Below are 15267 nucleotides of genomic sequence, written 5' to 3'. Positions count from 1 at the left end.
TCTTGTTTCTCTATGCTTAGTCTAATTGTTTTAATTTTCCTGTTTTTTTTTTTTTAGCTTTCTACTCTAAGTAGGGTGGAGTTGCTTTATTATGTTTCACTTTTTCTATTTGCAACTGCGATCAGAGTTGTGCATTGTCTTTTCCATTACTTGTAATACTTTTGTTGTTCTAAAAATATATTCTGTTGTGACTTGGTTTTCCTCTCCTACACAAGCATGACTTAAAAGGTCATGTTTTCATGTTCAAAGGATTGGCCACCTTCTAATTCTGCCTCTCTCATTGGTTCTGCCTCTATTTTGCCTTTGTCCTCAGATAAGATAGAGCAGATGTTTGCCTCTCCCTGCACCCTTTTTCCCTGTTCCCTTTTCTGCTTTACTTTTCCTTCATACTCAGAATTTAATCAGATGTGCAAGTTCATATCTATTTGAACACAGAATTCGTTCTCCTGCCCCCTCCTATTGGTGATCTCCCATTTTTATGGCAGTACGTAGCTCTATAATTCCTTGATTCATTCCATATTTGATCTATCTTTGTATGCTGGCATTTATCTTGAATACACCTTAGTTTTTCTTTTACCTATTTTGCCCAGGGTTGGAACATAAAGATTTAGCATGGTCATATTTTGGGGTTATGATTGAGCATCTTTATTACTATCAAGGAGCCTTGGTTATTTCTCCGAATGCCTTTGAAATTGTCAACTCTTCCACAGCCACAGGAAAGGACCATGGTGGTCGAGTAGGAAGGGACCTGAGCGTCGGGCACCTGAATCGCCATCTTGGTTCTGTTACCTTTGAGCAAGAACTCTGAGGTTCTTTATGTGCGAGACCTCACAGGGTTACTGTGAGGGTCAGCTGAAAAGGTAGGCACGGAAGTCTGGGCATGCATTGCAAAGCGTCGTGGACACAGTGTCATCATGTGATCACAGTTCAATTTCCAGAGGGTTTCCCTACAGTCTGACCTTGAGTGTGCCCTTGGAGGCAACAGACTGTTTAAAATGCCATCCTAGGTTTGCTTGTAAGTTATTTTTGTACTTATGTTTCCCATTGATGTGGTTTCTATGGTAATATTTCCTTTTGTTTATTCGCCTTAAATCATATTGGCAGCTAACCACTACCAATCCTGATACTTAAAATATTTTGAGCAGACATGCTTTTTCAGCGCTGATTACATTTTTTTCTCATTCAGTCATTTCATTAACTAAGTCATTGAATTAATCTTCTTTCTGAGTCTGAGAGGAAGGCTGACCTCCCCTTTCTCTTTATCTCTCCCTTCCTTTATTCCCTGTAATTATTCTCAGGTCGTTTTTGAAACTCTCCTTTACACTATGGAGACTTCACAGGCTTTTTGGCTAATTTAGTGACCAATCTTACTGTCCTTTCCCTTACCTGTTCACTATATTTCTAATCTACTTGTCTCAGGCATCCTTTTGGCCTTTAAGAATCTCTGTTTCTGGGGTGCCTGGGTGGCTCAGTCGTTAAGCGTCTGCCATCGGCTCAGGTCATGGTCCCAGGGTCCTGGGATCGAGCCCCGCATTGGGCTCCCTGCTCGGCGGGAAGCCTGCTTCTCCCTCTCCCACTCCCCCTGCTTGTGTTCCCTCTCTCGCTGTCTCTTTCTCTGTCAAATAAATAAAACCTTTAAAAAAAAAAAAAAAGAATCTGTTTCTTTCTTTTCCTTTTTTAATGTGTGGGCCTCTGTCCATGGAATGTTCCAGATTCTCGGGTCCTGACTTCTCTCATCTTCATTTGACTTGTTACCATCTGTATCAATGCTACCGTAACAAAGTACCAAAAATTGGTTGGCTTAAAATAGCAGAGATTTACTGTCTCAAGTTCTGGAGGCTAGAAGTCTGACATCAAGGTGCCAACAGCAGGGTTCTGTTCCCTCTGAGCTCTAGGAAAGGGTCCTTCCTTGCCTCTCCCTAGCTTCTGGTGGTGGCTGGCAGTCCTTGGTGTTCTTGGCTTGTAGACCCATCACTCCAGCCACATCCCATCTTGTCCCTGTGCGTCTTCACACATCCTGTCTCTGCATGTACCTGCCTTTGTGACCAAATTTCCCCTCTTCATAAGGACACCAGTCATATTACATGAGGACCTACCTTAATGACCTCATTTTAACTTAATTATCTCTCTGAAGACCCTCTTTCCAATGAAGGTCACATTCGGAGGTACTGGGGCTTAGGGCTTCCACATATCTTTTGTGGGGAACACAGTTCAGCCCAGAACATCATCCTTGTGGCCGCTGCCTCATTGCCCTTGGCCGGGTCCATCGGTCATGGCCACCTCCCATGCACGGACGTACGTCCAATCTCCTTCCTGCTCATCCTTACATGCTGAATGTCCCATCTCTTCTTGAGAGCCTTCCCCTGCCAGAGTGCAGACACTTGAGCAGCAGGTGTTTGGAAGTCTCACCTAGAGGGTTTCTCCTAGGGGGCAAGGAGGCAGGCACGGTGGCAGGTGCCATCAGTCGGGTCTTGTGCGTCGTAGTCCTCACGTGCACGAGGAGGCTGGGACAGAGCCGCTGTCTCCAACGTGCTGATCCTTTGTCCAGCCCAATCCCTGTCCTCCCTGGCCTCCTTGGACAGTCTGGGTTCCCCGAGAACATTTGCAGGCATCTTCGTTTGTAGGGTTTCTTTTGACTTGTTCTTCGGGCTTTTTGCCGAGTTCGTTCTGTTTAGATTAGACCCATGGGTTCTGCCGTGTCTCCAGCCATCTGGGGGCTCTGCCCGCTCCTTCATGTATCAGAAGGTGGCTCTTGGCTTTCTGGCTGACCCAACAAGGAGAAGGCACCCCCCGCCATCATCCCAGGAATTTTTGCTTAACCCCCAAAAGAAAGGCTTGGGTTTTATGTTGGCCAAGAATTCACGAATACATTTTAGAAGATTCTCTGTCTCTCCCGTGCCCTTTGAACATGTGTGTCTTGGTGGAATAGACTGATTATATAAGCTGCCTTTTCTTGTCATGCCCTAATGTCATGGAGCTCTAGTCAGTCCCCTCAAGGGATTGACAGCCCCGAGGAGGGAAGATTCTTACACAGTTAGCCGTAGGTCACAGGTCAAACACGGACCAACTGATAGGAACAATGAACTGGCAACACAGGGAGAACAGGTATGAATTCTGCTCTGAGGGCTCCGTAGAGACCAGGAGGAGGTGATATTGAACCCCCACTCTGGTGAGGCTCTTCTCCACCTAGCCAGTGGAAGAGGCACAAAGCCCCCTACCAGCCCACAGCTCTCAAGGTTGAAAGCCAGGCTGAAAGCATTGTAAACCACAGCCCTTCGCTTACCAATTATCTTTCTTCCACCAATGAGGGTTGCGCTGACATAAAAACAAGCCTAGGTGATGTCATTGTGGCCTACCGGCTCTTTCAGTGTGATATTTTATGTCCAGTGGCTTCAAGAAGGTTTGTGTAAAGGCAGGTAATTGCCCTCCGGACCACAGCCCCCACCACAGGACAGGGAGGTCTTTCGTACGCGGAAGCACCCCAAACATCACTCTCTGTGCTGAGGCATGCCCTTAAATACATCTAGGCCTTCTTGATTCAGTCCTAATCACTACCACTGCCTTGGGAACGAAGTTTCTAGGTCATCCCCCTGTGCCTTCTGGAAAAGCAGTACTTCCTTCTCTTTTGCCCGAAAGTTAAAGGGCTCGTGCTCGAGGACAAACATGAGCGTGTTTCTGTCTGTTTGCTCGGGAGTGGGGGTGCCTTAGCCACGGCACTGGGGAATTGGGGGGGGGGGTGCTCCGCATCCAGCTGTCTCTGATTTTGCAGTTCAGGGTGCATGGGTTTCATTAGGCGATCGCTGGCTTCTCTCTCTCCGAACCTTGTTTATTGTGATCCTTCCCTGGGCCAAACATAAATAAGTAACAAGGGCTTCGGGGCTCACCCGGCTTGGTTTCCATGTCAAGGGTCCTGTCATCTGCTTAACTGTGTGCGTGTTCACTTCCCTCCTGCTGCTCTATAAACACTCGGGCACCCTGTCATGTTTGGGCGCCGAAAGGAAAATCACTTTTGTTAATGAAACTTTTCAAACCAACCCAAGCCCAGGTAGAAATCTCACATGTTTTTTGTTTTTCCCCAACCGCCAAGCTCAGAAGTCTTTTCACAGGGATATCTATACTCTGAGTGTGTTGTCCTGTTTTCAGACTTCTGCTTTTGACTCGTTCTCCTGGGGCATCGTGAGTCTAGCAGATTTCCACCCTGTAGAAACTCTGGTGGGGTAAGACCTAGAAAGAACTCTCAATTTTAGGAACTGGCAGCATCTGGCGTGTCTAGTGAAATCAGCGGCACATACAGCCTCTCTCTTCTTATTGATGATTTTCTTCTGCTAGAACGGCGCCCTCCAGATGGTGTCCCCATAACGTAGCTACAGGTGGTAACACAGACCCTCGTGGGCGATGAGGAAGACAGTTCTGGCCGCAAAGCTTGCAGGCTTAGTAGGGTTTAGACGGGAGGCAGGAGGGCTGTGAATTCCAGGGCAGAGAATCCGGGGCAGGGTGCGAGCCAATGTGGTGACAGAGCACAGTGTGAAGGCAGAGGCCAGCCCGACCTGCAGAATCTCGGATCCTCCAGTGACCTCATGACACCCCCCGTCAAAACTAGGCCGGTTTTTAGGAATACGCTTTTACAAAAGCTCTCTTAGCTCCCAGGCCCACCCACCTTGTGCTTTCCGCAGTGTCCAAGCATTACCAAGCAACGCGCGTTCCAGGGGGAGTATTGGCAGCCCCGGGGCTCCCCAGCAGCCCCTCGGCAGATGGGCCAGTCAGTTACTGACAACGAGGCCACACTCCCTGGCTCCCCACAGCCTACCTAAGAATTTCAGCGTTGGGTCCACTTTCTGAGCCCTGTGGTTCATTCGTGAATAGGCAGTTTCTGTGTTTGGTTGGCATGGTTTTTCCTTGGCCTTGCAGCCTCTGCTCTTAGGAGCATGCCCATCCCCCAGGTGCTTCTACCTACAGCAACGGGAATGCAGAGGGCAGGGAGGAGACAGTGAGGCCTAAAGCTGGAAAGTGGCTGGGGAGACTGGCGCTGTGGGCTCCCCAGGGAAGGAGTTGGGATGCTCTGCTGCAGGCAGCCTGGGGCTGGGGGGAAGGCTGAACGGTTTTGAGCAGACCTTGACATTTTAGAATGATCGATCCGGTTGGAGGTGTGACTGGACAGATTGCAGTTCTCAGTGGTTTGATTGTCGTCAAGGCGCAAGCATTTATTTAGTGTCTGCTGCATGCGGGACGCGCTGCTGACCAGCCAAGACCGCCCGTCAAGGCTCTGCGCTTGAGGTGCACACGGGCCGGGTTCTGGACGGCCGCACTGCCTGCTGGGGCATAAGAGATGACCCTGGGGTCTGGGTTAGTGCAGTACAAAATCAGCAGGCAGGTTCATCTAAGGGGAGTTGAGCCAGACAGAGCCCGAGAAGGTATCCACGTCTACCAAAACTTGCCCGAGGCCCCCATGGAGTTAGTCAGGCGGACATGGCGGGGGTTGGGGCTCCTGAGGTTGAGCCCCTGCTCCTTATGGGATTGATTATAGGCTGCAGCTCTGGGCTCACAGAACGTGAAAGAGATGCAGGAGGGAGACTGAATTGTCAGGACAGAACGTCTCCCTGATCCTTTTGTACCATCATTCGTTCGTGTCACAAGCACAGTCGGAATCATTTCTGGTTTTTTAGTTATTTTTGATGGTCCTGTCGTTTGAGTTATAGGACTGTCAATAGACACCTAAGATTTGTTGTTAAAAATCAAAACCAAAACCACCCCTTTTTCAGCTTCCATTTGGCTGCCGTTGTCAGTCCAAGACAAATCCACTTGGTGATGGATGACCAGAAATGGCCACACAGGGTGAGTGGAGAGTCAGACTGCAATCTGGGCCTCTTGGCTTTGTGTCCAGCTGTCTGGTCCTGGGCCCGGGACCAATGTGTGTCTCCAAGAACCCAGGAAGAGGAGGCCTCCAGGCCCTCGGAGTACCTTCTTTGACTTGGCATTGCAAAGCCTGGAACGGTGACCTTGCTCTCAGCCCACTCCTGGGCCAGCTCTCATGCTGATCCCAAGGCTCCTCACAGGAGCACTCTGTCCTTCTCAGCACCCAAGCCAGGGAGAATCCTGGGTCCAGAAGTAACCTAGACATCATCTGGCCCCAACCGCTTATTTAACAGATGAAATCCAACAATAACCAGATGCAGGGTGATGCAATTACAAATTCTAGAAGGATTAGGGAGAGGCCCATGTGGCTAGATTTGAACTGCAGGCATCAAGATGCCCTCCTGTGAAATACAGAGCTGTGTCGGATCAATGGGCTGAGAAGCGGTGATACCCCAATAGCAGTGGGTACGCCTAAAACCCAGATTCTAGTTTCTAAATACCATTTTCTGCTAAAGGGAATCAGGGCTGATTGCAGGGCTGGGGTTTGGAAAGCACCAGAGGAGACGGGAGCATCCTGTTTTGCCAGGAAGTAAGGAAGTATGCCCAACAGGTAGGGATATGTCAAAGGAACACAGGAGCCCCCTTGATGGGACTCCCACTGGCCAAATTGGGGATGACCTGAGTGGCAAAAGGCATAATGATAATAATAATTATAACACTTTGAATAAAGAGAGAATCCATGAGTCCATAGGGATACTTAAATGGGGCAGGGAGACCCCCTTCTGTACAGAAGAATGCCAAGTAACAAATGTAGGAGGAATGGTAGTTTTACAAAAATCACTGCTTTGTAACCATCAGCGTACTGACTGAGCCAGGCGAGGATCAACAATGGCCGCTGAAACCACTGGGTGAAATCATGTAGGAACGCAAGATACTCACCAGTCTCAGAATATCACTCCACAGATTGCTTAGGAATCACAAAGAGTAAAATGCACCTTTCCAAAAGGACGGGTCCGACGGACACTACCTTCAACAAGAGAGCAGACTTGGCCTTCTCAGTAGTGGAATTACCTGACAGCAGGTGCCCTCTGCTGACGTTCAGTTGAGAGGACTCCTCATTGTCTGAGATGTTTGCCAAAAATGCTTACCTTGAATCTGAACACGAGGGAAAACAACTGAGTAAATTCAGATTATGGGATATTCTATGAGACAGCGGACTTGAAAAATTGCTATGCCAATGTGGAAAAAGACCTAAGAAGCCATGAGGACTCTTCTAGATTAAAGAAAAGCAGGGGGACATGACAACGAAATGCAATGTGTGATTCTTGATGGGATCCCGGATCAGGACACAAAATAGTTATAAAAGACACTTCTGGGATAACTGAGACTATGTGAATGTGGACCGTGGATTTGATAATACTGTATTGATTTCATTTCTTGAAAATGATCCATATATAGTGGTCACATAGGAAAATATTCTTGTTCTGTAGAGATACGTGCTGAAGTATTTAGGAGTGAAGTGCCATGATGGCTATAATTTACTTGGAAATGATTCAGCAAAAAATGAAAAATGTGGGGCACGCGGGTGGTGCAGCCGGTTAAGCATCCGACTCTTGGTTTCGGCTCAGGTCATGATCTCATGGGTCGTGGGATCGAGCCCCACGTTGGGCTCTGTGCTCAGAGTGGAATCTGCTTGGGACTCTCTCTCTCTCTCCCCCTCTCCCTCTAAAATAAATAAATAAATCTTTTTTAAAAAAATGAAAAGTATGTGTGGAAGGAAAGGAGAGAAAGCAAATGTGGCGTCGGATTAACAATGGAATCTAGGTGTAGGGCATTTCATGCGTATTCACTATCCAAGTTCAGCTCTCCTGCAGGTCTGAAATTTTTCAAAATAAAAAAGTGTTGGGGGAAACAGTAATGACAAGAGAAACAGCAATAGAGTGACTTACTTGGCTTTTTAAAAAAAAAATCAGCTGAAGTTAAAACTCCATTCTCTTGATCCCAAATCCAGCAGACCATCACCTGTCCCTCTTCATCCAGGTGAATGGAGAGACAAGACAGAGACTTTGATCCCCTGGGTCAAAGATCAGAGCTTTGAGAGGGTCTTCCCAATCCTGGCAGCCTCGCTAAGGAGATAAAGACCAGACACACATCGCCATCTAATGGCCACATAAGGAAGTGTGTCTGGTTCTGCCAATTTTGAAAGCAAACTTACCCCACGTTACTGGTCTTTCCCGCCATTGGCTTGGTTGTTACATTTTCCTGTTTGCCAAGCACTGATTTTTTGTTTCTCTAATTTTCTCGTATGGATTTCCAGTTGCTTTGGAGAAACAAGCCAAAAAGCTGATTTCCTCCCCCCGGAAACTGAATCAAGCCCCAAATCCTTTGATAATCCAGAAAAAAAGAGAAAAACCTTGCTCATGTGTATTTAACCACCACACTCCAGCAAACAGTTGGCCCTTCTGACTCCCTCTTGTGGAAATAAACAAAGGCCAGCCAAATGAGAAAAGCAAAGACGATTTATTCTGAATTTGCTGTAGCAAGGGAGTCAGCTACCTTCACTTGTGTTTTGGCAGAGAAGTGGGAAAGCTTTCTCGTGGGAGAAAGGGAAAGCCTCAGGTGTGCCCCCACTGGAGGCTATCGATGGGAAAGCTGGAGGCAGCTCACGAGATGGGGGCTGTCCTGCGTGATTGGTTGGGGGAGCACTTTGGCTTTCTCTGGTTGATTTTTTTTTTTTTTAAGATTTTATTTATTTGACAGAGAGAGATAGCGAGAGAGGGAACACAAGCAGGGGGAGTGGGATAGGGGGAAGCAGGCTTCCTGCTGAGGAGGGAGCCCGATGCGGGGCTCGATCCCGGGACCCTGGGATCATGACCTGAGCTGAAGGCAGACGCTTAACAACTGAGCCACCCAGGTGCCCCTCTCTGGTTGATTTAAGTGGGATGTGGGGACAAAGTCTGGGGAGGCTGTCCATGATTAATCAAGTCCTGGCCATTTAGGGCTGTTTGTTACAGAAGTTACTGGATTGATGGTAGCATGGCAATGTGGTTCCCTACAAGTCTGGCTTAGAGCAGGCTGGCTCCCCGCGCTGGTTATTGTAGAGAAGGGGGTTAGTTTCCCAGGCAGGTTGACAGGTGATGTGTCAAAGTTCTGTTTTTTTATATGCGGCCTGGCCATTGTATATTCGGTCTTTCTCACTCCGGAAGCAGCCCGTCCACAAAGCACCCAGTGTGGGGCCCGCTGTGTTGCAGGGGAGAGACCCAGGTTTGGTCGTCAGCCTCCTTCTCCAGTCTGGGGAGGCCCCTCCAAGCATGGCTGGCCTCTATACAGAGCAGGTGCCATTCCTGCTGATTCCGGCCCTGGAAGTGGCAGCACTCAGCCCCGCACCCCCGCGGGCTCCCCCTAGAGGCTGCAGAGTGGGGTGGGGTCTTGCAGAGATCACCCGTGAGATACAGACGCAGTGCCAGCCACAGCTGGCCAAGGTCCTGACGCCCTGGGACTCCAGCTGAGATGGACAGACAGACTCACGGTCACATAAATCATTGCTCTATTCCAAGCTGACATTGGCACCCCGGGCTCCCCGAGGGTGCTTTTCCCCTTTCTCCAAACCCAGGCTCTTCGTGTGAAATGGTCCCACCTCAAGTTGCCCTGGGTGGATCTGGACTGGCTCATAGACATCTCCTGCCAGATCACAGAGCTGGACCTTTCTGCCAACTGCCTGGCTTCCCTCCCCTCCGTCATCCCCTGGGGACTCATCAACCTCCGGAAGCTGAACCTCTCCAAGAACCACCTGGGGGAGCTGCCTGGTGTGCAGTCATCAGATGAAATCATCTGCTCCAGGTGGGCACCCGCCCCTCGCAGGCCCCTTGGGGTGTGCACAGGGACCTCTGTACTCAGCGCCCGCCCCACCCCCACCCCCGCAGTCCTCCTCCTGCTACGTACTCCTTGATCGGAGTTTGTGGTTTTGAAAACCAATTCTCCGTAAAAGGAGAGAAATTCTGCCTGTCCTCACACAGTTCTGAGGAATACGGTGCCCCCCTCCTTCCGAGGGGAACGCAGAGAAGTCTGTGGGGGGGGGGGGAGCGGTTTGTCTGGCCCCCCTTACACTGCGCGTGGTGGCCATGCAGTCTGCTCACCCGAGATGTCTGGTGTTGGTCCTGCAGACAGAAATCTGAGAAGGCTGAACGCTTCCTGGCCGGGGGGAAACAGTGAGGCCCAGGGGCACCCATTTTTATTTGACCTCCCAGGGAAAGTGGGAAGGGCCTCGGAGAAAGAGTTGCCCCTAAAGCGCTCCAGCAGCAGGTGGATGGCGTGGGCAGCTCCTGGTCTCCCTTTTCAGGGGGCCTTGGGAAGAGGCCTGAGCCTTCCCCCCGAGGCTGCCTGGGAAGGGCGGGGCCTTATCTCCACTGATGTGCAGTGATCCTCACTCTATAAGGATCTATAAGCCGATTTCAAAAGCTAAGGCTTCACCTAGAGTGAAGTAAGAGAGAATGTCCCACAGCACATAGGGGCAGAAGTAAGCCACGGGGAAGAAGGCGTCACACAAACATTTCAAGAACAAGTGTCTTCTGAGTGGGGGTCCTTAGCCAGGGCCAGACTCGGGGGTCCAGCTGGCTCGAAGCACGGCCCTAGGGCCTTCCAGCAGTTTCTTGGACACCAGCTGACTTTGCTATCATACATTGAGAAAGGTTTACATCCCTATTGGTCAGTGAGACCTGGGCCCACCAAAGAGACGTGTGATTTTCTTTGTCTACACGGGACGTGGTAATAGTTAATGCGATGAATAGAAGTCCTACCACAACGTTTTCAACGCACGCTCTTCAGCATAGCATGAGGGGGAAAGAGTATTACGCCCACAGAGAAACATGTAACAGAGATGCTTTTCCTCTTTCTTCTGATGCCTTGACTGCCTCCCTCCCCAACCGCAGGCTCCTCGAGATTGACATTTCCAGCAATAAACTGCCCCACCTCCCACCGGGATTCCTGCACCTCTCAAAACTTCAAAAACTGACAGCTTCCAAAAATTACTTAGAAAAATTGTTTGAAGAAGAAGGTGGTATGTTGTATCATCGACACCCTGACCTAATTTGTCATTTTGTTCTTGACAGCAGTCTTTTTACCAATTTAATATTTTCTTTTTCCCTAGCCACTAACTGGATTGGTTTGCGGAAGCTACAGGAACTCGATATTTCTGACAATAAATTGACAGAACTCCCTGCACTTTTCCTTCATTGCTTCAAGTCGCTCAGTTCTCTGAATGTCTCCAAAAATAACCTGAAGGTGTTTCCAGATGCCTGGGCCTGCCCTTTGGTGAGTATTTTCCCGGAAATCACGAAAGGCCCGTCAACCCGGCATCTCACGTGAACCAGAACACTGCTCAGGGCTCTGTCTCGCTTCCTCCCCTTGGTGACCAGGCTGGGTAGCAGCATTTCTGTTCTCCTGTTACCACCGAGCAGTGTCACTCAGCATCCGGCCACTGAGTGTCTCAGGTGACTCACCTGAAAGCCAGCCCCCTCCGCAACTGCCCCGCCCCGGCTCCGGGCTTGAGATTCGTGCCATAACACCCATAGAACTTTCCACGTTACAGCTTGCTCATCTGGCATGGGGGAGTTCTGCCCAAAAGGGGGACACGGTTCCTTTCAACTAGCTGTGAAATAAGAACAAAGAAAAGAAGAAGAAATAATCCGCGTCCACCGCACTCCCGATTAAATGGTGTTTTTGTTTCTGGGGAAGTTTGCTTGTTAAAACAGATGGACTAGCATAAAGAATGTTTATGTTTTATTGCTGTTGGTTTCAAACCAAGAAATTCTCCATCGCTAGCGTTCGCATTCTGGTTTAAACATATGTGTGTGGGAAACCAGCTCGTCTCTAGAGCTTGGTCCGGCGTGATGCTGTTATTTCCAAGGACAATGGGCCACATGTTCTGGAATGAAGGGATAGGAGCATGAGCCACCTTTGTGTCCCTCAGGAAACCATTCCCGTCCCTTCCTTGGAGCAAGGACAGCAACACGGGACAATGACAGTTTATAGCCTCTTAGCCAAGTTGTATTTATAACAGAGCCTTATTGTCGCGTTCTGATTTTCCACATCAGATTTGGAAATGGTCTTTCTCATAAGCTTAATGCACTTGAGAAGCTAATCAATATCTCCTTCTCTTTCTCGTCAAACTCCTAGAAATGTTGTAAAGCATCCAAAAATGCCCTGGAATCTCTACCAGACAAGATGGCTGTCTTTTGGAAAAACCACCTGAGGGATGTGGATTTCTCAGAAAATGCTCTCAAGGAAGTTCCCCTGGGGCTTTTCCAGCTTGATGTAAGTCTGATCGCCCTCTCTTTCTCATTTTTGGCTTCTGTGAGGGAATCAGTCCGCACTGCAGTACCATCTGTAGGCTTCTCCTGAGCTTCTGAGATGAAAAAAAAAAAAGGTTCAATTGTCAAAAATGTGCGTATTTATGAGCAAAGATTGGGAGGAAGTGAGCAACATGAAAGCACAGCCCAGCAGCGCTCTGTCTGGACTTCTCTGGCCTCTGTCCTTCCGGGTCCCTGCCCCCCCCCCACCCCTGGCCAAGGCCTACCAGTGTGCAAAGCCGAGGGAGCACTGCAGGGTGGGCCTTCCTGCCCATCTCCCTCCCCAGAGGTGGCAGAACTGGAATTCCTGGGGGTCAGAAGCTTCTTTGGATGTGAACTCAAGAAAGTACCTTTTGCCAGAGCGCCATGTCCCCCTGCGCCAACCCATCCACCTGGGGCTGCTTTCTTATCTTAGGTGGTTTGCCCACCTGTCTCTGTTTTCCCCACTCAAATGGGAGCCCCGTAAGGCAGAGCAGAGCTCATATGCATCTCTTGGCACCCGGGGCCAGCCCCAGCTTGGGGCCTGACCAGTGTTGGCTGAAGGCACCAGGGCAGCCCCAGGCAGAGCGCACGGGCCTCGCCACCCAGTCCTGCCAGGCCAGCCACCTGGGCCCCCACAGGGTCTCGTGCCGGGAGAAGTACAGCTTCCCCTCATGTTCAGGGACCCCTAAAGGGCCAGGAAGGTACCTTCTATCTGTGTGTTCTCAGGGAGGAGGGCCACCAAGTCTCAGGCCCTAGGGCCTGCACACTTTGATGGGGGCCCTGGTCGGTGAGGGCGTAGGTCACTGCTCCCCTCAGGGGCACCCCTGGCTTATTAGCTTAGTCCCCTGATCTGAGTCGGTATCCTCATTTCTCCCCGGCAGCATGCCGACTGGGTTCTCTGGTTCCCACCGAGGCCAGAAGCAGCAGATCAGGAGGGAAAGAACTTTGTCCAGGACCTTACCACTCAGCCCTGTGGGAATTCATGTTTGCTCACGGTCTCCCCCTCCGGATGGGGGTCCTGGGAGGCCCTGCACAACCCTGGGGTCCTGGGGCTTGGTGCATGCACGGCCCTACGAGGCATTCGGTGACATGCTGGTTGTGATGGTGGGGGCGGCCTGGACCCCCTTTGACAAGGGAGGAGGCGAGGGCATGGAGTAGGGAGTATAAAGCGGGGCAGCCCGTTTGCACTCCTGAACCTTGCCCACTGAGGACAGGAGAGTCCCTGTCCCTAGTGAAGGCTTCGAGAAAGGTTACAACATTCCGCCTTAACTCCCACTAAAGTAAAACATGTTACAAGTCCAAGGGCGGAGCTTGTCACCCGCAGTTTCTGGTGGGCAGACAGAGGGCCGATGGCCAGGAGGCCAGCAGGGGGCACCGGGCCAGCAGAGGGGGCCTGGCTGGGGCGGGTGATCCTCTGTGTCCCCGCCACCCTGCCCCTGCACGGGGCATCCCCCGAGGAGGTCACGGGAGGCAGGGGCGCCCCGCCGCCGTGTGATACCTTGGCCTCCAGGACCCTCAGCACCGGCCGCTGCTCCCCGGGCAGGCCCGTGAGTAATTGTCGCTCTTCAGAAGGCCCAATGCTGAGACGTACTTGGACTCCTTTCGTTCTGGAATGACTGCCTCCCATTGATCTGGAGGGAAGGACCGTGTTCAGACCGTCCTGTTGGCTGCGTTGGGTATAATTTCATGAGTTCTAAGAGGCTGTTGAGCCCGACACTATTGGAATCTTGGCAAAGGTGAATCGGTTATCATCATTTTGCTGCATTTTGTCAGGGAGCTGACCCTTCTCCTCAGTCTGTCCTCCCTGTGGTGTTTGATGGTGTCTCTGCATCTCTCTCTCTTTCTCTCCAGGCCCTCATGTTCCTAAGGTTACAGGGAAACCAGCTCATGGCGCTGCCGCCTCAAGAGAAGTGGACCTGCAGACAGCTCAAAACCCTGGATCTTTCCAGAAACCAATTTGGCAAGTAAGCATGGGGGCTCTTTACCCTGGCAAGTTCTAAAACGCATGTGTAACCACAGTCCAGCAGCCCCTGGGGCTGGTGGCTCTGCTGGTTTATTAGGGCTGCAGTAACAAAGCATCACAGGCGGGGGGGCTTACACAAGACACGTCTATCCCCCCCCCCCACGCTTCTGGACGGGGTGAGTCTGAGGTTTCTCCCGAGGGCTCTCCCCGGGGCTTGCATAGAACCCCCTCTTCCCTGTGTCTCACATGATCTTCCCTCTGTGCATACCTGTGTCTGAATCTCTTCTTAGAAGGACACCAGTCAGATTGGATTAGAGTCCACTCATATGACCTCATTTTAACTTGTTTACCTCTTTAAAGACCTTACCTCCAATTACAGTCACATTCGGAGGTCCTGGGGGTCAGGACTTCAAAACATAGGGGCGCCTGGGTGGCTCAGTTAGTTAAGCGTCTGCCTTGGGCTCAGGTCACAATCCCAGCATCCTGGGATCGAGCCCCACATCTGGCTCGCTGCTCAGCAGGGAGTCTGCTTCTCCCTCTCCCACTCCCCCAGCTTGTGTGCTCTCTCTCTCTCTCTGTCAAATAAATAAATAAAAACATCTTAAAAAAAAAAAAAGGACTTTAAACATAAATTGGAAGGTGGGGGGCACAATTCACCCATAACAGCATCCTCCCATTTCTAAATTTTAAAGGCTCCTGGAGGATCTTCTCACGCCTAACCTGTCATTCTTTTCCAAAGTTTTGGCCGGCCACTCACCAAATGCACATCCATTGAATAAAAATCACTCCCAAAGACTTCTAATAAAAGATGAAAATGTGGGGATGAGCACAGCTGGCCCCTGGGGTCCTGGAGACCAGCCTCCCTATTTCACTTGCTGAAGCCCACCCACTTCTTCACAGGACTTGACCCCCGAAAGAGAATCCCCCCACCCCAGTGAGAGTGTGTGATATGGAACAGCTGCTGGAATGGGCCATCTTGCCAGGCACAGAAATGCTCACACCTGCCTGAAATGGAAAAGCTCAAGAATCGAAATCACCATTGGTCATGCTGAGCTTAAGCAGTGTGGGTGCTTACCTAGTAGCTGCAGGGGGCCCCAACACCCTGCTGATGGAATGTTCTCC

The 15267-nt window shown here is 50.5% G+C and overlaps 1 protein-coding gene across 1 annotated transcript in view; it reads left to right on the top strand.

Annotated features, from left to right (window-relative positions):
* Positions 1–15267, top strand: part of LRRK1 (leucine rich repeat kinase 1) — a 120575-nt gene that overhangs the window by 62592 nt on the left and 42716 nt on the right. Inside the window, exons 6-10 of the mRNA XM_021680646.1 lie at positions 9467–9693; positions 10782–10909; positions 11000–11163; positions 12028–12165; positions 14034–14146. Of these exons, the coding sequence (XP_021536321.1) occupies positions 9467–9693; positions 10782–10909; positions 11000–11163; positions 12028–12165; positions 14034–14146 (770 nt within the window). The remainder of the gene's footprint in view (positions 1–9466; positions 9694–10781; positions 10910–10999; positions 11164–12027; positions 12166–14033; positions 14147–15267) is intronic.

Source organism: Neomonachus schauinslandi, chromosome 9 (genome assembly GCF_002201575.2).
Source record: "Neomonachus schauinslandi chromosome 9, ASM220157v2, whole genome shotgun sequence".
Lineage (NCBI taxonomy): Eukaryota > Metazoa > Chordata > Mammalia > Carnivora > Phocidae > Neomonachus > Neomonachus schauinslandi.
This window is presented reverse-complemented; position numbering and strand designations above follow the sequence as displayed.